The sequence below is a fragment of the Nuphar pumila genome, chromosome 15, assembly GCF_984573655.1.
Source record: "Nuphar pumila chromosome 15, dmNupPumi1.hap1.1, whole genome shotgun sequence".
In the NCBI taxonomy this organism is placed as follows: domain Eukaryota; kingdom Viridiplantae; phylum Streptophyta; class Magnoliopsida; order Nymphaeales; family Nymphaeaceae; genus Nuphar; species Nuphar pumila.
Window position 1 is genome coordinate 41146909 of NC_143263.1, and position 26462 is coordinate 41173370.

General features: G+C 39.1%; 2 protein-coding genes across 3 annotated transcripts in view; both read left to right on the plus strand.

Moving 5' to 3' along the window:
* LOC149815231 (uncharacterized) overlaps positions 1-632 on the plus strand; it is a 17986-nt gene extending 17354 nt beyond the window's left edge. Inside the window, exon 6 of the mRNA XM_089990501.1 lies at positions 416-632. The gene's annotated coding sequence lies outside the window, so the exon portion shown is untranslated. The remainder of the gene's footprint in view (positions 1-415) is intronic.
* Positions 205-24939, plus strand: PYRB (PYRIMIDINE B). Of its 2 annotated transcripts, XM_089989222.1 has the most exons (7): positions 205-738; positions 20144-20237; positions 21573-22258; positions 22341-22480; positions 22570-22743; positions 24029-24265; positions 24414-24939. In XM_089989222.1, the coding sequence occupies exons 3-7, from the start codon at positions 21688-21690 to the stop codon at positions 24519-24521; spliced, it is 1230 nt and encodes a 409-aa protein (XP_089845348.1). In that variant the 5' UTR covers positions 205-738; positions 20144-20237; positions 21573-21687; the 3' UTR covers positions 24522-24939. The 2 variants fall into 2 exon arrangements, with proteins under 2 accessions (XP_089845348.1, XP_089845347.1); XM_089989221.1 differs by lacking the exon at positions 20144-20237.
* The last annotated feature ends 1523 nt before the right edge of the window (positions 24940-26462 follow it).

Genomic DNA, 26462 nt, shown 5'->3' on the forward strand with positions numbered 1-26462 from the left:
TGAGATTATTGAGAAATTTCCCTCTGGGAACTAACGTCCACGAACCCGGGCTCGAGAGGCCCCGGATCGTTACAGAGAGAGAGAGAGAGAGAGAGAGAGCATTTAGTTGGATCCTTTTGATTTGTATAAGCAGCCGAATATAAAAAGTTAAGCTATGAGAAAGTGAATCTCATCTACCTTTGCAAATGAGAGTCACTTTCTAATTTGCTTGAGATTCACGAATAATACTCTAAAAGTTAAAAAAGGCTTTTTTTGCGAGTTTTACAAAATATTGCGAGATTATCGTTTGTGACTAAATCTCGTAAAAACATTGCTACCGCCGAATGTTTTGCCTCGTTTATCCATTTTTTACCCTAACTTTGTAAATATTGGGTTTTCGCATATCGCCCCTAACCTAAGCCTTTTCTCTTCTCAGAATCGCAACCTGCAAGGGGGGATAACTTCAGAGAAGGGGTTTCGGCCACCGGCGTCAAGGATTTTGCCACTGCCTTTCTCTCTCTCTCTCTCTCCCTCTTCCTTGCTCCTCTCTTTCGTGAGATTTATGGTGTGGCATTCTCCCTTTCTCCTTTGATCTTCACTGAGCTGCAGGAATCCTTGCTGTTGATGATCGCGTGACTCTGCACGCGGGACGCTGACCCTTGCCGTTGCGCGATGCTGGAGGCCCTCCCAACCCTTGTTGTACATGCTTCGAAAGACGCAGAATGACAGAGGCCCTTCCCAACCCTAAACCGATTTGAGGTGATCTCTCTCTCTCTCTTGCCATTAGGGTTCTGCTGTACCTCATCCCTGAATTATGACCATTAAACATGTCAAAATGAAAAAAGTAGAGAAAGCAACATTTTATAAGGGAAAAGACATATATGGTCTTGGAAATAAATAACACCAAATGCCCACCCAAGGCGTTTTTACATTGAGTACATATTGGCCGTTCAATGGGCTGACATAAATGCCATCCATCTTAAAAGTGAATGGATAACGTATGCATGTGGACCATCCATAGGAAGGATGAACATTTGGAGGGTCTTTGGATCGTCCAACAACCCCTGGACTTGATTATCCAGGCCTACAGATATTTGATGCTTTGTAGTGATGTGTTCGTGATTGGTGGTGGTTGATTAAATTAATTTATTTTGTCACCCCTTGTTATTTTCATCATTTTTTTTTCACTTGCTTTTTAATTTTATGTGAGTTCAACCTCTCTCAAACTACCTAAAAATACGGTAGAAACTACATTATATGGCATGTGGTCATATTTAAATGGCAAATGTGAGTCATGTGATCTGTATGACTGAGTTCAAACAATAAATATATGGTGTAAATATAATTTGTTAAGCATTAAGGAGGACTGAAAGATCACTCCGGTCCCAAGCTCGGATAACGGAGGAGGGTTGCGGTAGGCCAGTGACAGCCAACATAAAAACTTAGTCATACCCTATGAATATGAACCGATATGAGAATTTCGTTGGGGCGTTCTCTACTGAGCGACGCACTGTCTCTATAGGCCCGGAGGCAGTGATAAATGGGCAAGGGTTGCTAGGTCGTCACCCAGAAGCGACGCGTCACACCGACGCCCGGGTGTGGTGTCAAATAGGCAAGGGTTCCCTCACTTTGTTGGACGGGTGGGGGTAAAGAAGTTAGTCCAAGACCATAAAATTAGGTTAGCCACTTGGAACATAGGGTCTTTAACTGGTAAGTTGGTAGAGTTACTAGATGTTATGTGTAGGAGAAAGATTGATATTTTATGTCTACGAGATACCAAATGGGTAGGTGAGAAAACAAAAGTGATAGAACCTTGGGGATATAAGATTTGGTATACAGGAATAAATAGGAATAGGAATGGAGTAGGGATTGTTATGAGTCGTGAGTTTATAGATAATGTAGTTGAGGTCCGTAGGAAGGGTGATATGATTATACTTATTAAATTAGTATTAGGTGCGGATATTATTAATATTATTAGTGTTTATGCACCTCAAGTAGTTTTAGATGATTCCATTAAGCATCAATTTTGAGAAGATTTAGATGGAGCAGTACAAGGGATATCTTATAGAGAAAAACTTTTCATCGACGGTGACCTTAATGGGCATGTAGGCATTAGTAGGGATGAACTTGAGAGTATCCATGGAGGCTATGGTATAGGAGAAATAAACGAAAGTGGAGAAAGGATTTTAGATTTTGGTTTGTCCTATGATATGATCTTAGCAAGCACTTGGTTTATGAAGAGAGAGTCTCACCCATTGTTTTAAAACTCGCTGAGTCAACTCGGCTGACTCAGCTCGGCCCTCCGGCGAGTCAACCCCGCAAGGCAAACTCGGTTTGCCAAGACTCGGCTATGACTCGGCTTGACTCTGCCTGACTCGGCCGAGTCACGAGTCTAGTTGGACTCGGGCGAGTGTTGCTCACTTTCGGTTGACAAAACTCGCTGGAGGGATCGCTTGGACTCGCGCGACTTGGGGCGAGTCACGATTCAAATAGAATCGTGACGGTTCGTTGTAATGACACTTTTGCAAAAAAAAAAACACGATGGTTCTTTACCTTTTAAGTTTTTAACGAAAACACTAAGGTCTTCACTGTTCAACCCTCGATGGAAGAGAGGAGAAGCCGAAAAGGTGCGGTGCGGCTGCAGCTCCAGCCATCCGACGAGAACTCTGACGTGAACAACGATGCCGGAAAGGAGTTTCCGGCGTGAACAGTAACTCTAGTGTGAACAACCATCGTGTTTTTTTTTTGCGTTTTGTATTTCCAGCGCGAACAGTAACTCCGACGAAGGCACATCAACGGTGAACAGCAGCTCCGATGCATCTTCTCCCGCAAAAACAGTGCATCAACAAGTTTTTTCGACGCCACCAGGTATGTTTTTTCAATTTTTTCCCCTTTTGTGTTTCTTTCCGTCGCTGCGAGAATTTCTGGCGAGATTTGTGAAGGTATGTATGTTGTATATTGGTTAAAGAAACATACAGGCCACTGTAACCCCATATTTACCTATCTGTGTGTACCAAACAGGGTAAATATGTGCAAAAGTAGTTTGCAGAGCAGGGGAGGTGGTAGTGCGGGAGGAAGAAGTGGCTGAGGAACTTGCTTCCTCACAAATGCTGTGTTCTTCCTTGCTTCCACTTTTATCACCACCCCTTCGATCTGATGGCAAGGGCCCATCAGGAGATGGATGTTGTGTTTGTTTCTTTGGCTTAGCCGTTAATGTCGGAATCGATGTTGTTGTTGTTACTGATGGTGAAGCAGTTGTTGATGAGGGTGTGTAGATAGCTGCCGGTGCGGCTTGGCTAGAAGTTGCTACTGCAGTGTACTCTGGTGGAACCCAGATACCACCCACCACAACAAACTGTGTTGGTTGAGCATTGCTCATCGGAATAGATGTACTTGGAACACGCTTTGTATGTAAACGATATTTCTGTTGGCACAAATAGCAATCAGTAGAAATTTTGGAACACCAGTTACTTTCGAATCAACCCCTTTTTATTTGGTGCAAGGGTTGATTTGGGCTCCTATGAAATTTGGGAATGCAGCTGAATCAGCTTGTACATATAATTTTTTTAAATTTGTATGTTTTCTGAATTTCTTCAAAAAACTTTTTTTTCAAATAGACGATTTAAACCAATCCTGTGCAATTCGATTCAGAATTATTCTGGCTGTATTTTTCAATGTATCGAGATTTTCGATTTTGGGTAACGGGTATAGGTTTTTAGGATTCTGATTTGGTTTCGATTTTGGGTTCTGCCTGTATAATTTATTTACTTGTTATTTTACTTATTAATCAATTAAACTAGTAAATTAGTAATTAAGTAATTCTATAAACCTTTATATGTTTAAATGATCATTTATATATTGTTTTTCTTTTAAAATCAAAAGTTAACAAAACCCGGTCCGAGTCACCGAGTTGACCCGCCGAGTCACGAGTCAATAAAGAACGAGTCGAGTCCCGAGTCACGGGTTTTAAAACCTTGGTCTCACCTAGTAACATTTAAAAGTGGAGTTAATACGAGTCAGATAGATTTTTTTCTACTTAGAAAGAGAGATAGGGGCTGTTGCATCGATTGTAAGGTTATACCGGGAGAAAGTGTAGCTACACAACATAGAGTCTTAATTTTAGATCTTAGAATTAGACAATGCCGCAAAAGGGATAGACATAGGATAGATCCTAGAATTAAGTGATGGGCACTGAAAGGAACTAAACAAGTAATGTTTGTAGAGCAGGTAGTGAAGGAAGCTGATTGGTGTCTCGAGGAGGATTCAGAATCAATGTGGAATAAGATAGCGGGTGGTATAAGAAAGGTGGCTAAGGAGGTATTGGGTGAGTCTAAAGGCGGTGCACCGCTAAGTAAGGATACATCATGGTGGAATGAGAATGTCAAATTAGCTATTAAGGTTAAAAGAGAGTGTTATAGAAATCTAAGTCAGAGTCGTGATAATGAGAATTTGGAAAAGTATATGATAGCAAAGAAGGAAGCTAAAAAAGTAGTTCGAAACGCGATGGATAAGGTATATAAGGAGGTTTATGACAAGTTAGATACCAAAGAGGGCGAGAAGGATATTTATAGGCTTACAAAGATAAGAGATAGGAATTCGAGGGATCTGGGTATGGTTAGATGTATCAAAGATGAAACACAAAGGGTTTTAGTCAAAGATGAGGAGATTAAAGAGAGATGGAAAGATTATTTTGATAAGCTATTTAATGGAAGTCATGCTCAGGATCTTGGAGACTTCTCCATTCCTTTTCATGAGATGAATCGTGACTTTATGCGCAAGATTCAAAAGAAAGAAATTGCCGAGGCTTTGAAGAAACTGAAATCAAGAAGGGCAGTCGGCGACTCAGATGGTACTATCGAGGCTTGAAAATGCTTGGGAGAGAAATGTTTAGAATGGTTGACAAATCTTTTTAACAAGATTTGGCGGACAAATAAGATGCCTAATGAGTGGAGGAAGAGTACTTTGGTGCCTCTATATAAGAATAAGGGTGATATACAAGACTGCACAAACTATCGTGGTATAAAACTCATGAGTCATACTATGAAACTTTGGGAGAGGGTGATTGAGTATAGGTTGAGGAAGGTTGTCATGATATCGGAGAATCAATTTGGTTTTATGCCTGGAAGATCAACTATGGAAGCTATACATCTTCTTAGACAACTTATTGAGAGATATAGAGAGAGGAACAAAGATTTGCATATGGTTTTTATTGATTTGGAGAAGGCATACGATAAAGTACCTAGGGACGTTCTCTGGTGGACAATGATGAAGAAAGGTGTTTCTCTCAAGTACATTAGTATAATTAAAGATATGTATGAAGGAGTAGTAACCAATGTCCGCACTTGTGGAGGGGTGACAACCAATTTTCCGATAACAGTTGGGTTACATCAAGGATCTGCTTTAAGCCCTTTCCTATTTGCGATAGTGATGGATGAGCTTACGAGATCAATTCAAGAAAATGTACCGTGGTGTATGTTGTTTGCTGATGATATTGTTTTGATTGATGAGTCTAGAGTTGGGGTTAATGCTAAGTTAGAATTATGGAGACAGACATTGGAAGCTAGAGGTTTTAAGTTGAGTAAGAGTAAGACTGAATATATAGAATGTCGGTTTAGTAAGCAACGAAGTAGTGATGGGAGTGTAGTGAAGCTTGGTGAGCAAGATATACCGGTGAATGATTATTTCAAATATTTGGGATCCATCATTCAAAAGTATGGAGAAATTGATGGAGATGTAAATCATAGGATAAAGGTTGGGTGGATGAAATGGAAAAGTGCTACTGGAGTGCTGTGCGATCGTAGAATGCCATTGCGGTTGAAGGGAAAGTTTTATAGGACGACTATTAGACCCGCTTTACTATATGGTACGGAATGTTGGGCTGCCAAGAGACATCATATTCAAAAAATGAGTGTAGCTGAGATGCGGATGCTTAGATGGATGTGTGGAAATACAATAAAAGATAAGATTCGGAACGAAGAGATACGTAAGAAGGTAGGTGTTGCACCCATTGAAAATAAGATGCGAGAGAATCGTTTACGGTGGTTTGGACATATTCGGCGAAGGCCTAATGATGCTCCAGTTAGAAGGATGGAGAAATGGGAAAATATATTAGTTAAAAGAGGTCGGGGTAGGCCTAAGAAGACTTGGATGGAGATGATAGGAAAGGATATGAATGCTTTGAACCTCACCGAGGACATGACATTGCATAGAAATGATTGGAGGAGAAGGATTCATGTGGAAGACCCAGAATGATTTTCTTTTTTGGTTCATATCGCCGACCCCAATTGTTTGGGATGAAGGCGTAGTTGTTGTTATTGTAAGCATTAAGGAGGACTCATTAGATATTTGAGAGGTGAAATTTCAACTTTACATTATGTTGAGGCTGAGCCATGGTGTGGACATCATGCTGAAAATTGACAAATATTTATTGTGACATGCTTCTCTAACAATGAAGGTGATGATCTCTTTCTTTCTCTCCCTCTCTCTCAAGTACTCTAAAACTCATTTTTTTTCTACGCAAAAAGTAGAAAGATTGAATACAAGTGTTCTTTTAAACATTATTGGAGAGTCTACGACCATACACTTACAATTTCATGCAATAATACATTACCTTAAAAAGTCATTCAAATTAATATTTTAGCAATATGTAAAACATATATATATATATATATATATATAAAACTTATTGAGATTGATTAATATGAGAGTGAAATAATATTAGTTCATGTGACAGCCATTCAACATTATGGCATATTTTCTTATCAATAATTGAGTTGTATTAAGCTGGAAAACTGTGCAAGTTTCCATTGATTTGATTTATAGCACGCTTCAACCTGTAGTGATTTATGTACAAACAAAAAAAGGTTTATTTTTTTTATCAATAATTGAATCTCAAATTCCATTTAATTCTAATAGTTCAAAGAGTTATGAATTTCTACAACTTTCTCTTTGTGTGCACACTTAACAACACATGTACATTACTAGTTGTTAGTGTATTATTGTTGGCCCTCTAAATGAGAGTTAAGAATTTCTACAAATTTCTCTTTGCGGAGCAACACACATGCACACTACTGGTTATCAGTGTGGCATTGTTGGCCCTTTAAATGAGTCAAAGTCTCATTGTGAGAAAAATCTTGAGATATTTTTAAAATATATTTTTGTTTGAAATCTTTCTGAAATTAAACTAAAATATGTATTTAAGACCAATTTAATAGCATATAAACAATATAACAAATTACACAAATTATTTGTAAAGTGATGCTGATGCGTTAAAATGTGACACACTTATAAGTTAATAACCAAGTAAAAATCAACAACACACAATACTCCAAAAATGTGTTTAATCTAGATATCATACAATTAATATAAAAAAATAATTTAAACGATGTTTGTTAGGAAATTACATTTGTAGGATCCATAAAATTATATAAAAAATACAATTATAGCATTCCCTTGCATAGTTCAATACTATCACACATATAATACCATGTAATGAAAAGAGGTGGAAGCACCAATAGAGCAAAGGCACTCTTTAAGAGTGACCACAAGAGCCAAGAACACAAACACTAAAGGTGTACACACAAAACTCACAAAAGTAGAAAATGACTTAAAGTCATAAGTTGAATATTATTGAAGAAAGGAAGAGAAGGGTGAAAACCCCATGCATTTACAAGGAGAGAGCCTCCTCTATTTATAGAGGAGGGGAACTAAAAAGGAGACCATAAAGGGGGCTCCCTTCTAGTCGTTGAGAGCCCCAACGGTCATAAATATGATCGTTGGGGCCCCAACGGTCATAAATATGATCGTTGGGGCCCCAACGACTAGATGGGTGGGGCCCCTTATAGTCCTCCAAAGTGAAAAATAAAAAGGAAAAAGAAAAAAGGGAAAAAGAAAGAAAAAAAGGAAAAATAAAAAAGGGAAAAATTACATGGTAATTACCAAAACACCCCTATCGGGTTTTTGGTTGTACAGAAAAAGAAAATAAGAAAATAAATTATGTATATATACATATATGTATATATATATATATATATATTAATATATACATAATTTAACACGCCCCCTCAAACTTTACGGGGAGAAGACCGAAAGTTTGCTAAGAAGAAACATAAATCGTGGAGTTGGGAGCGCCTTGGTGAAGAAGTCAGCCAGTTGATATTCTGAAGTAACATATGGTAATGTGATAGTTCCTCTGAGATATTCGTCTCGAACATAATGGCAATCCATTTCAATATGCTTGGTCCGCTCATGAAAAGTGTGTTTGCTGGCAATGTATATCGCACTTTTGTTATCACAGCAGAACTTGGTGGGAGTGGAAATAGGGACGCCCATGTCACCAAGGAGACTTCTGAGCCATACGATCTCCATAGTTGTCATTGCCATGGCCCGATATTCAGCTTCAGTGGATGATAGTGAGACCTTTTGCTGCTTCTTGCATCTCCACGAAATGAGAGATTCACCTAAAAAAATACAAAGACCCGTAATTGAGATACGATCATTGGGATTTTCTCCCCAGTCAGCATCAGTAAAAGCAGTTAACTCAAGAGATGAGGAAGAGGATAAGAATAGTCCCTTTGAGATGATATTTTTGACGTATCTCACAATTCTCATTACGGCCGCCATATGAACCGAAGTGGGTGCATGCTGAAACTGGCTTGCTGCATGAACCGCATGAGCTATATCTGGACGTGTGATGGATAGATAGGTGAGGGATCCAATTAATTGACGGAAGGGGGTTGGATCCTCAAGAAGAACACCATCCTCAAGCCTCAGTTTTGCATTGATAACTTCTGGAGTCTCAACTTTCTTTTCATCAGATATTCCTGACTTGGTACAAATTTCTGCAGCTAATTTCATTTGAGATAGGATGTATCCGCACGCGGAATAAGCTACTTCAATCCCTAAAAAATATCTCAAATATCCAAGATCAGACATATCAAAAGTTTCTTTTAACATAGACTTTACATCATTTACCCCCTTTTTGTCATTCCCAGTGATGATCATATCATCAACATATAACAGAAGCATAACAATGGAGTCACCTGTCTTCTTAACAAAAAGACCAGTGTCAGTATAGCAAGAAGAAAATCCTAAATTGATTAATACATTACTAAACTTGTCATACCAAGCTTTAGGAGCTTGCTTAAGTCCATATAAGGCCTTTTTTAATTTTAAAATTTTTCCATTTAAATTCATACTTGGAGGAGGTTCTATATAAACTTCTTCATTTAAATTTCCATTTAAAAAGGCATTTTTGACATCAAGTTGAAAAATTGGCCATTTTTTAACAAAGGCTATAGCAATAAGAGCTCAAACACTAGTCATTCGAGCAACTGGGGCAAAAGTTTCATCATAATCTACCCCATACTCTTGGGCATATCCTTTAGCTACTAACCTAGCCTTATATCTTTCTAATGAACCATCACTCTTAGTTTTTACTTTAAAGACCCATCTACATCCAATGGGTTTCTTGCCATTGGGAGGATCAATATTTTCCCAAGTTTGTGCCCTTTTAATAGCGTTAAGTTCTAGATCCATAGCTTCATTCCAATGAGCATATTGTTTAGCATCATTGTAATGAGATGGTTCATGAAAGGAGTGAAGAGCAAGTAGACATGCTCGAAAGTTTGTAGAAAAAGAATCATAAGAAACAAATCTATTTGGTGCTTTGGAAATACGATTTGATCTTCTTTGAGAGGTTTCTTCGATCGACTCACTTTGAGAGAATTTTTCAAGGGCACAAGGTGGATTTCTTTCATTCCTTCTAGAGTAGACTTGTATTTGTCTTGAAACATTTTCTTCTAAATTTTGATCATCATTTGGATGTTCAAAATGATCTTCAATGAGTGGATCATTAGAATCAATATGATCATGTATGATGTTTTCTTGAGGCAACAAATCAAATAAAAAGGAATAATCGATATTTTCATTTGTTTGGTGCGAAAAACCATTTTCTTCTTCTAGGAATGTGACATCTTTTGAGATATAAAGTTTGTTTTTGAGTATGTCAAAACATCGATAACCTTTTTGTTTTTCGCCATATCCTAAGAAAATACATTCAATAGCCCTAGGAGAAAGTTTATCATTTTTGTGAGTTAGAACAAAGCATTTACATCAAAAAATTCTTAGTCTTTTATAATCGGGAGACATATTGTAAAGTTTTTCAAATGGAGAAAGATTTTTCAAAGAAGATGAAGGGGTTCTATTGATAAGGTATGTTGAGGTTAGAATCGCTTCGGCCCAAAAGGATTTTGGAATATTTTTTGAAATTAATAACGTTCTTGTGGTTTCTATTATGTGTCTATGCTTTCTTTCCGCAAGACCATTTTGTTGCGGAGTGTTGGGACAAGAGCGTTGATGACAAATTCCATTTTCTTTTAAATAACTTTGAAAATCATTGGACATATATTCGCCTCCCGAATCGGACCTAAGAATAGATAGGTTTCCCAAAAATTGATTTTTAACCATCGCATGGAATTCTTTAAAGAAAGAGAAAACTTCGAATTTGCGACTTAGGAAGTAAATCCATGTAAATCGAGTGAAGTCATCAATAAAGACCACATAGTACGAAAAACCTCCTTTAGACAAAATAGGGGAAGGTCCCCACACATCGGAATAAACAAGTTCAAAAGGCCGAGTGGTGAAGTAACTTCTTTGAGGAAATGGAGTAGCTTTAGATTTCCCCAAAATGCAATCTTTACAAGTCATGTGATTGTCTTTACAAGTATTGTCCAAAAAAGGAAAAAGAGACATTTTTACAAAATTTGGATGACCAAGTCTCTCATGCCAAATTCCAATACTTTTGTATTTTACAAGATTGCAAGATGACTTAGATGGAAGAGTCAAAAAATCCATAAAATAGAGATCACCCCTTCTATGGCCTTGCCCAATCAGCTTCTCTGACTGGAGATCCTGTACGGTGCAATCTTTAGGTGAGAAAGAGACTTGGCATCCATGATCGGTGATTTGAGAAACAAAAAAAAGATTTAGATTAATTTTTGGAACGATTCTTACTTAAGGAACAAAAAAGTTTTGAGAATTTTTAAAATCAAGTGTTCCAATACTTTCAATTTTCAAAGATGTTCCATCGGCCGTTGAAACATAAGAGGATATGGGTTCGGAATCAACATTTGAAAGAGAGTTTTTATGAGATGTCATATGAAAAGAAGCACCGGAGTCTAGTATCCACATACCTGGAGGTGATGAGGAATAGGCGATGGCGGCTACGGATGTTGAAGAAGAAGTCTTGAGAAGATGTTGGAGAACCTCAGAGATATGATTAAGAGTTTCTTTGATATCTCCCTCTTTGACACTTTCTTCTTCCTTCTTTGGAGATTTTTCTCCAACCGCGGCTACTTTTCCTTTTAAGTTTGGGACAAACCGGTCTAATGTGTCCCGGTTCATTACAATAATGACATATCACTCCTTTTCTAGGCCCATTATTTTTGTTAAAGTGAGGAGGTCTATATGCTTTTACATTTGATCCGGGCCTAGTAACGGCCAAAACTTCATCACTCTTAACGCTTAGGCCAAGCCGAGTTTCTTCTTGGCATATTTCGGCAAGGGCGTCTTCAATGGGTAAGGCTTTGCTTCTATGGAGAAGGGATGCCCTAATTTGTTCAAATTCCGACCGAAGACCATGAAGAAATTGGAAAAAATGCTCTTTTTCAATTTGTTCCCTTCTTAACTCAATATCTTCCGGAGCCACCCATTTAGGCTCAAGAAGAGCAAGTTCATCCCAAAGAAGGGTTAGAGAGCTAAAGTAGTCCCAGACACTCATATCCATTTGTTTGGTGGAACAGATTTTTTCTTGACAAAAAAATTGTCGAGCAAGATCCTTTTGGGTATACATATCCTTAAGGAAAAACCATGCCTCATTGGCCCTTCTAAATTTGGCAATATTAGCACAATTTTTAAGGTCTACATTGTTCATAAACCATGCCAAAATTTTGGCATGGTTACTCTCCCAATCCTCAACTTTGGATTGATGGTCATTGATAGCTTTGATGCGCTCATCGCCATCTAAAGCTTTTTCAACCTCATTTTCAATTTTAGTGAGAACAAGAGAGGGTTCGGGAGTAGTTCCCATAACAAAACCCCAAAGTTTCTTACCTCTTAGATGATTTTCCATAGCGGAGGCCTACATAAGATAGTTGGACCCATTGAGCTTAAAAGAAAACTCCACTTTAGAATCACGTTCCATCGGCACCAAATATTCTTCCTTTCTTCAAAAAGCTTGAGAGGCACACGTCCCAAGATAACAAAGAGAAGCCCAATCACCAACCGAGCTCTGATAACAAAAATATTAAGCTTGAAAGGTTTTATTTTTATTGATGGAATAAACTCTAAGTAAATTGATTTAATATTTTTGTTTATTTTTCTGTAAAATCTTAGTTTATCTAGATTAAAATGATGTAAGAGTAGGCACAATGTATTTTTCTATACAATCTCAACAATGGGATTACATCAAATGGTATCAAAATCATACATTATTGCCTTAGTTCTTTTGAGGGACAATCTTGTTGGATTTGAAGGTACACCAGTTCTATTCAAAGAGCGGCATCGACTAATCATAGCTTACAACTATTTATTAAAATTTTCAGATCAAATATGCATTTGGCCACTGACAAGCAATGTTGTGTGGCTGCTAGAGTATTCAGAACATCAAATCATGTAACAAACGATAACATATGCAGCATGCATTTAAAACCAACCAAAAGTTTGCACTTGTGGTTGGCCCCATGGTCGCTGTCCACCACCATTTCCCCTCTCCCTTTTTGTTACCCACCACTACTTTCCCCTTCTTATTATACTTCACCACCACCACCACCACCACCACCAGACCACCGGGCAGCCCACCCTCTTGCTGTTCTAGACTAGCTGCTAGTGATGCAAACTGATTGGATTTCGGATCCCAAAATACATTGGAAAGTCGGATCAGTTCGGATATGGGACAGCCAAATTTTGCAAATTTTGCTTCTTGAATCCGACCCGTTTACTACCCTACTAGGGGCAGGCTAAACTAACACTAGCCAACCCTCATGTTTCTTTCCTTTCCTTCTCCTCCTTTTTTCTCTTCCTTCTCTTCGACAACCACCCGCCCTCATTCAACCATTTACATCATAGATTAAATATCGTAAGTGTAATGTAGTTTTTGCACTATCTTGACAATAGGATTGCACAAGAAATGCATGGTGTCTTATCAACCTGGTAACATTCATGAGTTTGCATGCATTTGAAGGTAACTATATCGCAACAAAATTATCCACAACATATGACTTACCCATAGAGTAGATTGCATTTGCTCACATGGTAGCAAGCAAGAGCGGAATGTGGTGCTAACCCTGCATTTCGAGTTTGAACTACAATATGTGTTTGTGTTCAAAGCAAAGCTGAGTGTACCTGCGAGGGTTGGGATGAGCCTCAAGGGTTTTACTGGTGTTTCCATATGGGTTCACCATCGAGTTTTCTTGGCTTAGCAAAAAAAAGACTATCCATACTATTAGAATATGGGCTGGATATGGATCCATTTAATAAAGGATCCATATCCATTCCCAGGCTTTGTATTTTAATGTAATGAGTTACTAATACAAGGGCATTTTTGTCTACGTGTGAATTATTGTAACCCTATTAAGGCTAATGATGTATTAGCGCAGACTGTGTGAAGGAAACAGACTGCCGATTCTCAACAATATCAGAGCTCTCTCTCTCTCTCTCCCTCTCTCTCTCTCGTCTTTGATTTCTGCAAGTATTCTAATATGGTATCAGAGCAGCGGCAGGTCTGGGCATAAAGAATCTCTTCAGCGAAACGTGAAAAGCACGATCCTTCATCTTCTTCAGTCAGCCGAGTCTTTCCCATTCAGCATCGGCTCCATCTCTCCTTGCAGTCAGTCGAGTCTTTCCCATTCAGAGGCTGAAATCCTTCAGCCGAGTCTCCTTCATCTTCTTCAGCCACACCCAACAGTAGATCCTTCAACGAGCAGCGAGTCCCCTTCATCTTATTCAGCGTAACGTGAAAAACATGATCCTTTAGCCGAGTCCCCTACATCCTCTTCAGCAGATCACCTTCTTCAGGTCGAGTTCCCTGTTTCCTATTTTCCAATCCAATCAGTCTTCCTCTTCAGCAGATCATCCTCTTCAGTGGATCATCCTTCAACAACCCAGTCTTAACAGGTCGAGTTTCCTGTTTTCCAACCAGTCTTAACAGCTTTGCTTCATCGTTTTACCTATCTTTCTAGTTTCTACTATGAAAATCTATTGGTTGAAGTTTGTTTTTCAGTTTTCCATTTGTTTTACATCATCATCCTCTAATATTTTTTCTTTTTATTCTTTAGTTGTGAAAATTTATTCTTTAGTTTCCTGTTGATTCATCATATTTAACATCTTATATTCTGATTTCAGTAAAATCGAGTTCTCTGGTTTTCCAATCAGGAATCTGCCTTTGATATCGAGTTCCCTGGTTTTCCAACCAGGAATCTGTTTTTGATATCCTCCTTCTTTTTCTGTCAAACTTTCCATGCCCTAGAGCTCCCATTTCCCTTGTCGTGACATTGTGCCAATTTCTGCCAACTGTAATAAAACAACCCAGTTTCAGTCACTAGTATTTTTTCTCAAAAAAAAAAAAAAGAGTTGTCAACAAGCCTACAAATGGATACTTCAGCCAATTCGGGTCTTTCTTCCAATTTCTTGGGGCAGTTAGTTTCGGAAAAGCTAACTACAAACAACTATCTGACTTGGAAAAGGCAAATTGCTCCTTTTATTCGAAGTCAAGACCTTTCAGGTCACTTGGATGACTCCATTCCAATGCCCCCAGAATCCATCATAACCGAAGTCAAAGAGGATGGAGGATTGCCGAATATTGTTCGCAATCCTGCCTTTGTTTCTTGGATGAAGCGCGATCAGGCCCTTGTCGCATACATCACTTCCACGTTATCACAAGAAGTACTGATTTCCATTCCTGATGATTACACATCCAAAGTTTTGTGGGAGGCTTTAGCTCAAACCTACTCTCAGATATCGGAGGCCAAAGTGTTGTTTCTCAAACGCGAATTTCAGATGCTAAAAAAGGGGGCAATGAGCATCATTGAATTCTTAAATCAAGTCAAAAGCATCACAGATCAGTTAGCCATGGTTGGATATCCAGTGTCAGATAAAGAAAAGGTGCAACAGACACTGAATGCTCTGGGACCAGAATATCATGTTCTTGTGACGTCTTTATTGTGTCTACCTACGCTACTCAGTTTTGAAGAATTACGTGCTAAACTCTTTCTGTACGAGATGACTCTGAAAAGCATGTCTGATGCTTCAGCAGGACAATCATCTACGCATGAGGTTCTTGCCACAGGGATAATAGCCGATCGTTCACGAGGAGGACGTGGCAGAAGCAGGGGAACTCCAATCCAGGGTAGACGTGGGTTACTACCTACACCAAATCCTAATGTCAGTATTTCAAAGAATGTTCCCACATGCTACCAGTGTAACAAACGTGGTCACATCAAAGCCAACTGCTGGTTCAATCTACAAAATCGGAACAAAACACAAAATAATAGAAATGCTGCTACATCAGGAACTGCAGGTACATTTCGAGTCAGTGATGATGCCAAGGATCTTCTCTTATCTGCGATGGCCAACTTGAATCTAAAACAGAGTGATGATGGAATATAGTATGTTGACTCTGGGGCAACAACTCATGTCACTGGCAATGCAGGTAAGTTCTCTACCTTGACTCCTTATCTTGGTAAATCTAATATTGTAACTGGAGATGGGACTCACCACCCTATTTCAAACATTGGCAATGTCCTCATTCCTTTGTCTGAGTCATCTATTTCTTTATCTGATGTCGTTCATGCGCCAAATATAAAGAAAAATATTATCTCTGTTTCTAAGCTTGTTGACTCTACCAATTCATCTGTGGAATTTACTCCTACTTCTGTCTTTGTCAAGGATCTTCAAAGAAAGCAGATGTTCGCTAAAGGAGAGCGACGTGGAAACATGTATGTCTTCAATGAAGATTCAACCTCCAGTGTCCTGAAGCCCAAGTCTGATCATGTCTCCAAAAGCGTCTTAAGTATATCCAAATGTAATAAGCCAGATCTCTGGCATTCTCGTTTTGGTCATTGTAGTCAAGTCTTTATTGAAAAGTTAGTGTCTAATGGTTTTCTTTCAAAGTATGTTTCATCTTCATTGAAGGATAAAATGTGTCCCAGTTGTCAGGTCTGCAAAAGTCATGTACTTCCTTTTCATCAAATAAATAAAAGAGCCTCCATGCCCTTTGAAATAATATGTTCTGATGTTTGGGGCCCAACCCCAATCCTTCTTCTTCTGGAAGCAACTATTATGTATCTTTTATTGACAGTTTCTCTCGTTTTACCTGGATATTCTTTATGAAACACAAATCAGAGGTTTTTTCCATCTTTCGTCATTTTCATGCCTATGTTAAAACTCAATTCTCCCAAAACATTCAAATTCTCCAATGTGATGGAGGTGGTGAGTATTCCTCCGAAGAATTTTTAGATTTTCTCCAAGATAATGGGATACATCGTAGAGTTTCTTGCCCGTATACTCCACAACAAAATGAAATTGCTGAACGTAAACATAGACATATTGTGGAAAGTGCAATGAGTATGATGCATGATTGTAACTTGCCCATTAGTCTTTGGACAGAAGCTTTTCACACTGCCACTCATGTGATAAATCGTCTTCCTATGTCTATCCTTGAAAATCAGTCTCCCTATTACGTTCTCTTTGGTGCACATCCTGATTACGATGAGTTACGAGTTTTTGGATGCACATGTTATGTACACATTGATAAATCCATGAGAACTAAATTTCAGGACAAAGCCTCCATATGTCAATTTGTTGGTTATGCAGATGAACATAAGGGCTACAGGTGTTATGACCCTGCCAATAAGAAGGTTAGGATTTCCAGAAATGTTGTTTTTGATGAAAATAGTTTTCTGAAAAGTAAAGCAAATCACAATCGAGAACACGGTGACGCAACTGTTTATTGGTATGATCCATGGCTTAGTGCTGAACTTATTTCACATACTGCCGAAGATACTATTTTGATCCCTGAAGGCATACATGGTGAGACAGTTTCAGATGATGCATCACAAACAGCATGTCTGAGATACAAAGGTAATGTGTATACCAGGAGACCCAAAGAGCAAACAAATGTACCTGCTGAAGAACACGTTGCATTGCCTGATAACAAAGAATCACCAAGAAGATCATGTAGGATAAGACATCCTATTGAAAAATGGGTTAGTTATGACAACTTTTCTATGGACTTTCAAATTTTTCTATGCAAGATTGAGAAACATGATGAACCACTTGGTTTTCATCAAGCTGTCCAATCCAACAAATGGATTGAAGCGATGAATGAGGAGATCGAGGCACTTCATGAGTGTCAAACATGGGAGATAGTTGGCCGTCCTCCAGATAAGAATGTTGTTGGTTCCAAATGGGTATATAAAATTAAATATAAACCGGATGGTAGCATTGAACGGTACAAGGCACGTCTCGTAGCCAAGGGTTTCACTCAAGAATATGGTCAGGATTACGATGAGACATTCAGCCCAGTGGTGAAAATGGGAATTTTTCGCATCATACTTGGCTTGGCAATTAAACATGGCTGGACCCTTAGTCAACTTTATGTTAAAAATGCATTTCTTCATGGAAATTTAAAGGAAGAGGTCTACATGGAGCAACCTTAAGGTTATGCAGAGGGAGACCCAAAAGAGTATGTATGCAAGTTAACCAGAGCCTTGTATGGTTTGAAGCAAGCTTCCAGGTCATGGTTCGAAAGCTTCTCCTTAGAGATTCAGAAACATGGTTTCTTTCGTTCCCAACTAGATCATTCTCTGTTCATATACAGGAATGATACCACCCTGGTTTTCTTACTCATATATGTTGATGACATTGTGATCACTGGTAATGCTCCAGACCACATTCAACGAATTAAAGTTTTATTGAGTATGCAGTTCAAAATGAAAGACCTTGGGGAACTGAGATATTTTCTTGGTGTAGAGGTGGACAGACAAGATAACAAAATGTCATTAACTCAACACAAATACACTTTTGATCTTCTGGCTAAAGCAGGAATGACAGATTGTAAACCTCTACCTACACCCAGTGTTGTCAACCAAAAGCTCAGTATTTGTGATGGTGAGTTATATCCTGATGCAGTCAAGTATCGCAGTTTAGTGGGTATATTGCAATATCTTACCTTTACTAGACCAGACATTGTATATTCTGTTAATCAAGTATCTCAGTTCATGCATGAACCAAAGACTGGTCACATGGATGCTGTCAAACGCATCCTTCGCTATCTAAAAGGAATAATAGGCGATGGACTTACATATATTCAATCTTCATGGAAGTCACCAAAACATAACATATCGTCCTATACAAATGTAGACTGGGCAGGGGATCCAGATGAGAGGAGGTCTGTTTCAGGATACTGTGTTTTCATTGGAAGAAATCTTGTCTCATGGAGTAGCAGAAAACAAAAAGCTGTGGCAAGGTCTAGCACAGAGGCAAAGTATAGATCTATGGCAACCACCACTGCAGAAGTGACCTGGATTAGGCATCTACTTACAGAAATGGGGGAGGTTATTTCAAATTCGACACTTATGTGTGATAATAAAAGTGCTATACAAATTGCATTCAATCCCATTCATCACAGTCGAACTAAGTATATTGAGATTGATCAACATTTCATCAGACAAAAGATAGCAGACAAAGAGATTGAACCCGTTTATGTGCCTTCAGAAGACCAAATTGCTGATATGTTTACCAAAGGTCTTACAAGTCAATGTTTCTGGTATCTTAAGAACAAGTTGCACATGGTTCACTCCCATGCACAACTTGAGGGAGGGTATTAGAATATGGGCTGGATATGGATCCATTTAATAAAGGATCCATATCCATTCCCAGGCTTTGTATTTTAATGTAATGAGTTACTAATACAAGGGCATTTTTGTCCACGTGTGAATTATTGTAACCCTATTAAGGCTAATGATGTATTAGCGAGACTGTGTGAAGGAAACAGGCTGCCGATTCTCAACAATATCAGAGCTCTCTCTCTCTCTCTCTCTCTCTCCCTCTCTCTCTCTCGTCTTTGATTTCTGCAGGTATTCTAATACATACATATCAAATTAAGCAACCTTAGGCTTCATTTGTTTCATTCCCACCAATAAGGTCTCGCTTGTCTCATGCAACTTACATGGGAAAGTGTTGAGCACTTGAGCTGGCAACCCTGATGTAATCCTTTTCCACTATGAATAAAACAAAAGTCAAATCATCATGATGGGGAAGTGTCATGCTATCCCAACTGAGTCCCAGTTGCCTATTCATTGGTTTTTGTTGCTTATGCTGCATACGTTGAAGCCGGTCATAGAACTATTGATTTTGGTTTCCCACCAACTACCACTTTTTATATGTAAATCAATTCATACCTCCCTCCTATGAAAGCTTTCACATGAGCTAAGTTGGCAATACTTTTTAGAAATGAGTGCTTATTCCCATATAAAGCCTTTCCTTTACATGAGAATGAATCAAACAAGACCTATGAAAATACATCCATGGGAAAGGCATCCCATGTGTAAAAAGATTCATGCTTAAATCCATTCATTGGAGAGGGGGGGGGGGGTTCCAATGGATTTTCATGTAAAATGCATGGTCAACGCGAAAAGAAACCCTTGTTAGACTGTGGGCCCCACAAAAAATGTAGTTGGCATGTTTGTTTTATCTGCATACAAAAATGGTGGGTTTCATACATACACCCTAATTTTCATGTGTAAAATGAGTGAAAAGGACGAAGCCTTTAGGCATATTTGTTTTGCCCTTCTTTCACATGAAAATGAGTGATTTTAGCGCATGCCTTACGTATCAAAGTAAGCCTTAGGGGGGGGGGGTCTTTCCTATAGGAAACAACTCTTTTTCATGTGGAAAAGGAGTTGTTTACCCTCTGGGTGAAACAAACACTCATCTGGCAAGGCCCACGGTCAAAGGGTTGCCCCTTTCCCCCTTGATCAGTGCTTTCCATAGAAAATCCTTTCGTATGCTGCAACACTCCCCCCTCCCCTAGGGAATGATTTTGAGCAGAAACTTGAATCCATTGGTGAGCCCTATTTCCTCCTCAGTTAAAAGTGTGATGCAACAGTTGTGCCCTCTTCCACCATTCTTTATTCTGAGCGTGCCATCCTCCATCATCCACCACTGTCGTGCAGTCCTTCCCCCACCGTTCTACACAACAGGTAAGTTTTCTCTCTCTCTCTCTCTCTCTCTCTCTCTATATATATATATATATATGATGGGGTTGCCGAAACCCCTCTCTCTTGAACATATGGGATTGAGAGGACCCCTCTTTCTCTTTTTCTCTTTCTATTGGGTTTGTATAACACACATGATAATGCCATTCACCTTTCTCAAGTGAAACAAACACCTCCAGGAGCATTCTTTGGCATGAAATGTCTTTCACATTAGAGATGGTTTTCACACGAAACCCATTTCTCTTTGTCATGAATGAAACAAACGATGACCTTAAGGTTTGTTTATTTCACCCACTTTAAGGGGTTCTGCTCATGGCCCATATTCTCTTTGGCATGAAACAAACACATAGGTGTCAAATTCTGTGGGGGAATGAAACAAACAAACACCATTTAGGTATGCTTAACTAGGTCTCAATGGGTTCAATCTCGGGTAAGTGATGAGAGAAGGAGATCCAAACTTATTCAAACCTTAGGGACCAAGAGAGGGACTTCCAAAAGAGGTTGAACATGCTAAATGAAGTCCACTACTCCAGGGAAGGCTTGGGACGACAAGACCACACCAGTTCTACGAGCTTGGTGTACATAGACTTGGCTGGACCTTGGGCAGCACCGAAGACCCAAACCGAGCTTAACACAACTTACGGAAAGTGGGGTAACCTGAGAGAGAGAGAGAGAGAGAGAGAGAGAGAGAGAGAGAGAGAGAGAGAGAGAGAGAGAGCAATTCATATTGACTAAAAATTTCACACCTTCAACAGAGAAATACAAGGCCCTTATATACACATAGGAGGCCCTCATTAAACCCGTATATACACAAGTCCTATGATCCCTCTTATTTGTGGTTAAACCTTTTTGGACTCCAAGTTAATTTTAGTTAAACCTTCTTGGACCCAAGCTAATTTTGTTTAAACCCTCTTGGACTCCAAGTTGACTTGGCTAATTTTGGAATCCTAACCTCCAGAATTAACCAAGCTCATTATCCCACTTCTTTCCCATTCTTAGCACCATCATAACCTTCCCTTTAAGAGAGTTTCATGCCCTTCAACCCTGGCCAAAGATAGGGGGGCACCCCATGTGTGGGCCCAACTCGCACAACCTTCTGGGTTTCTGGATTCGGATCAATCCGATCCATATCATCTTTCTTGCTATTTTGAAGATAATGTGCACCATTGTGGAATTACTTTTGTAAACATTACATTTAAAATTTTAGACTGGTTACTTTTTATAGGAAGTAGTTTGATGTCCTTACATGTTGGCATTTTGTAATTTGAATGAGCTATTACTTTAATTTAGAGTTGTGAGCTTCATGAATTCGTTATGCAGATTTTACCATTTCAATTGCAAGCCTCCTTCAAGGACTTGCTAACTAAACTGGCTTGTACAACAAAGAAAGACAGAGTAAACCGATCCTAGTTGGTTGAGGTGCTGCTTCTCCGAAATGGCATTTTGTTCTCTTTATACATGTGCACTGCAAAATGGCGTGCTTGTCCCAAAATGCTCAACTTATGCCATCAATTGTCATTGGGAAACTCGTCAGGAGATTGTAGGGTCTCATTCAAGGATTAGCTTTACGAAGCCAATGTCAAGTACCTCAGTTCTCCTAAATCTATCACAACATTCATTATTTTCTGCTAGTGATTGTTGTGTGAGGAAGTCAGAAAGTATATTATGTAGGAATGGGAAAACATCGAATTTTGTTGCTGTTGAAAAATCCAATTCATTTCTAGTGGGTGAGAAATTCCAACTTAATCATGTGCTAGAAGCACAACAATTTAATCGGGAAATTCTTAGCGCAATATTTGAAGTAGCTTGTGAAATGGAAAAGATTGAAAAAAACTCTGTTGGTGCAAATCTTTTGAGGGGCTATCTGATGGCCACATTATTTTATGAGCCATCAACTAGAACCAGGCTTTCTTTTGAGTCTGCCATGAAGCGTTTGGGTGGAGAAGTTTTGACAACAGAAAATGCAAGAGAGTTTTCTTCAGCATCTAAAGGAGAAACATTAGAAGGTATATATGTGTATTTTTTAATATCTTTTGATTTGATTCACTATACACAGTTCAGTGAATAAGCTTGTTATTAACTATGCAGATACCATAAGAACTGTTGAAGGTTATTCAGATATCATTGTCATGAGACACTTTGAGCGTGGAGCAGCAGTAAGAGCTGCTTCCACTGCAACTATTCCCATCATTAATGCAGGTGATGGTCCGGGAGAGCACCCAACTCAGGTGAGTGTCTTTATTCTATTTATTCAATATCTCATTTGAGCATGCAATGTGTTGGACCATCAAGATGCCTTTTATTGGTTTCTTTTCAGGCTTTATTAGATGTATACACAATAGACAGAGAGATAGGTAGATTAGATGGCATTAAAGTGGGTCTTGTTGGGGACCTTGCTAATGGCAGGACAGTTCGTTCGCTTGCATATCTGTTGGCGAAATACCAAGATGTGAAAATTTATTTTGTTGCACCTGATGTTGTTAAAATGCAGGTAAATGAGCTCAACATATTCCTTCCAATTTAACCAATCATTTTTTACTTTTCCTTTTTTTTCAGTATTGAAATTCCAAGATGCATCCTTTTATTTTTCACCTTGTATTCCAGACATTCTTGCCATTTATATGAAGGAAAATAAGTAATTTATAATTTGCATTACAAGGGCTTCGGCGTAGTGCGATGGTGCCTAGGCCCTTGGTGGGTGGTCTAGGTTCAAATCCCATGAGTGTCAACCCCTGCGCAAGCCAAAGCGTGGCAACTCCCTGGGGGCGAGGGGCAAGCCCTCTGAGTTTTACTTTTACACTGTCGGGACAGTGACTGTAAGTACGGCAGGCAGAGCCAGCATGACCAGGTCTCTGATCCTGGGGTGGTTTCTCCGATTTAAAAAAATGTGAACTTTGCTTTGCAATGAGAATTTTTCTTTTCTTTAATTGAAATTATTAAACTGGTATTTGAAGAAACAAAATGCCACAAAATAATGATGATGGTTTACATTGTAAATAATCTGCTGAAAGACATGCCATTACTAATGTAGGAGATCCTTGGTGGAGCTATGTTCCGTAAGAAACAGTGTAAATGAAGGGTTGGCATAACGTGCGATGTAGGCCATGGTGTTCTCCTTTAAGTTAAAGGTTATCCATCCATATTGAAAGTTTGTTGTACACAACTTTTGCCTTGGGCTAGAGAACAACTAGAGTTCTTTTGCCTCTAGGTTTGACAAAATGTGTGAATGATTCTTACAGCCATTATTTCACAAGCAACTAAGGATGAGGATGAGAGATAAAGAAGACCTGTACACCATGCTATAAGTTGGTGCATGAATAACTTGGTCAATTAAATGATTACTTCTGGCTTGTTGAAGAGTTTTTCTAGATTTGTATAGACTTGTGATTCCGTTGCAGTTTGGCTTGGCTAAGGTGTAACATAAGGAGAGGTGTTTGAATGGTAGTAGAATGGAGGTGACCCTTAATGTGGCTTCAAATATGCAACAAGAAAGTATGTCTACCCATGACAATGGATACAATTTAGAATCAAGCATTCCGATGTATTTCACTATTACCATTTAAATCATGCACGCTGTATGTTTCTAGACCAGCTTCCATAGAAAGATGATACATAGAACAATATATATGCACATTGTATGTTTTTAGTTCCTTTTATTTAAGCCACCTGTGGCTTATGAAAACATAAAGTTATAAACCACCTGTGGTTTATGAAAAAACAAAGTTATATGTTGTAAGAAATATGCTATCCTAAATACATCATTTTCCCTTTTGTAGGATGATATAAAGAATTACCTTACTTCTGAAGGAGTTGAATGGGAAGAAAGTGCAGATCTCATGGAAGTGGCATCAAAATGTGATGTTGTATATCAAACACGCATTCAGCGGGAAAGATTTGGTGACCGACTTGACTTATATGAGAAGGCTCGAGGAAAGTACACTGTGGACAAGAAAGTCATGGGTGTGTTGCAGAAGCATGCTGTCGTTATGCATCCACTACCAAGGCTCGATGAGGTGAGCAGATGACTTTGAAGTGCATAATTGAAAGTTGTAACATATACAAATTATTATTATTATTGCTGCTGCTGTTATTGTGATTGACGTTGATTTTATTATTATATTGAATACTGCTACTTTGTGTGACATGGTTCGTACTTTTCAGATAACAGTGGATGTGGATGATGATTCTCGAGCTGCATATTTCAGGCAAGCAAAGAATGGTCTATTCATTCGCATGGCTCTTTTGAAGCTCCTACTACTTGGCTGGTGAATGATGTGATTCTCAAAAGAACTGCAATTTTAATCTTTGACAGGATGTTAGCTATAGGCAAAAGGTTTTGCTTGAGGCAAGATATATAATGAGTTTTTATCGTCTTAGAATCTTGCAGGATGCTAAAAAGGCATCAACTACCATTATTTTTCAGAATAGATAAAATCCCTTGTTTTTTTTGGATTTGTCTTCATCAATGAGTGCCTTCTTGAAAGTCTTTTGTATAAGGAACTCGTTGCATGATCATGTTATAACTCTTCATTGTCGGGGAGTTAATAAATATGGAGAAGATTTCACACCTTTCCGGGTTAGATGACATCACGTAAACACCAACTATAGGCCACTTGTGCACCAAGTTATGTAATTTACTGTGAAAAAATTGTTATGTGCTTTGATTAAATTGTGCAGTTCTAGACAACACAGTTGCAGAAACAGTAGTGCCAACTTATTCCGTCACCATGGAATCTACCGTCTCCTCACCCTAACCTTTCTATACCTTCTTGGTCTAAATCATGGCCTGATATTGTGGAAGAGTGCTCTATCCCTCATCCTGAATCAAATGAATCTATTAGTGTTATTAATGATGGGGGTGTTATTAATGATGGAGGTGTTGCCGTTAAAATTTATGCTTCTAGCTGGGCTTTCTGTTGGTCTATCTACTAAGCAATTGGAATTTCTGTTTTTTCCTCCCTTCCCAATGAGCTCTTTTTCATTAGAGTTTCAAAGGAAGCAGACATGCATACTGTCATAAATCGAGGTATTTGAAAAGTTGCGGGTTGCACGCTGATAGTTGATCGCTGGTTTCCCGGTATGGATCTTAAACTCGATCTCTTATCTCGAGTTTCTCTTTGGACTCCCCTCCTTGCACTCCTTGCCGAATTTTGGAATATCAAATTCTATGAGTGTCGCATTTCTTCAAGGATTCTCTCCTTGATGTTGATCTGCAAACTCGTAACCTTGAGCGTATGGCGTATGCTCTGATTCATATTGAGGTGCCCCTTAGCCTTTTGCCATCACTGTTTATTTCCGTTATTGAGAATGGTAGAACCTTTCGTCAGGAAGTTGAGTCTGAGTGTGGTCTGCGCTATTGTGTTGTGGTTCATTGATTGAACCATTCAAGAAACATGTGCCCTTCTAGTCGCACTTCTCATTTGCAGCTAGATGACTGGTCTCTCGAAGATTCTCACATTTTTTCACAATCTCATGATCCTCTTGTTGTCAACAATCAATTCCATCAACTGATTCTGTTCGGCCATGCCCATCATCACCCTCAATGGGGCTTCTCTCCCACCGACCTAATGGAACAGAACACTGTTTCGTCTGAACATTTGGGGTATGTTTGATGCATCATTCCCAGCGTGATTCGGATGAAAATCTCGCTGGGAACGATGATTTTCAACAAATGTTGAATGCGGTGGACAGCGTTCCCCATGTCCGTCGCGTCCTTATAAGTATATGCTCTTTTCGTTCCACCCTCCCCTTGTTACAAAAGTAACAGGGACGAGGGGAACACAACTTTTTTGATGGGCGTGCCTCTTTCCCAATTTTTTTTCGACGGGCCTGTGAAGAGGTTGTTGTTGCGGAGGAAGGCGTATAGGCGGGGCAGGCGTCTCCCTCCGGTTAGCCTATGGCATGATATGGGCGGGAAGAAATCCTTGATTCAATAGCGATCTGGTTTTGATTTTGCCTACAATTGCTTCCCCTCTTAGGATTCCTCTAGGGTTCAATCACTCCGAAGGCTTCCCCTCTTCGCCCGCAAATTGATCCGCTGCGTTGAATGCGACTCAATGACGATGGCGGGGCAAGCGAACGACATAGATGGTGGCTCAGAGAGGTGCCATGTGAAGAAGAGCAAGGTCCAGAGCAGCAACAATGATAATGAGAGGAACAAGATCAGAATTTATAGTTACGATGAAGCATAGGCTCTCATGGAGGAGATTG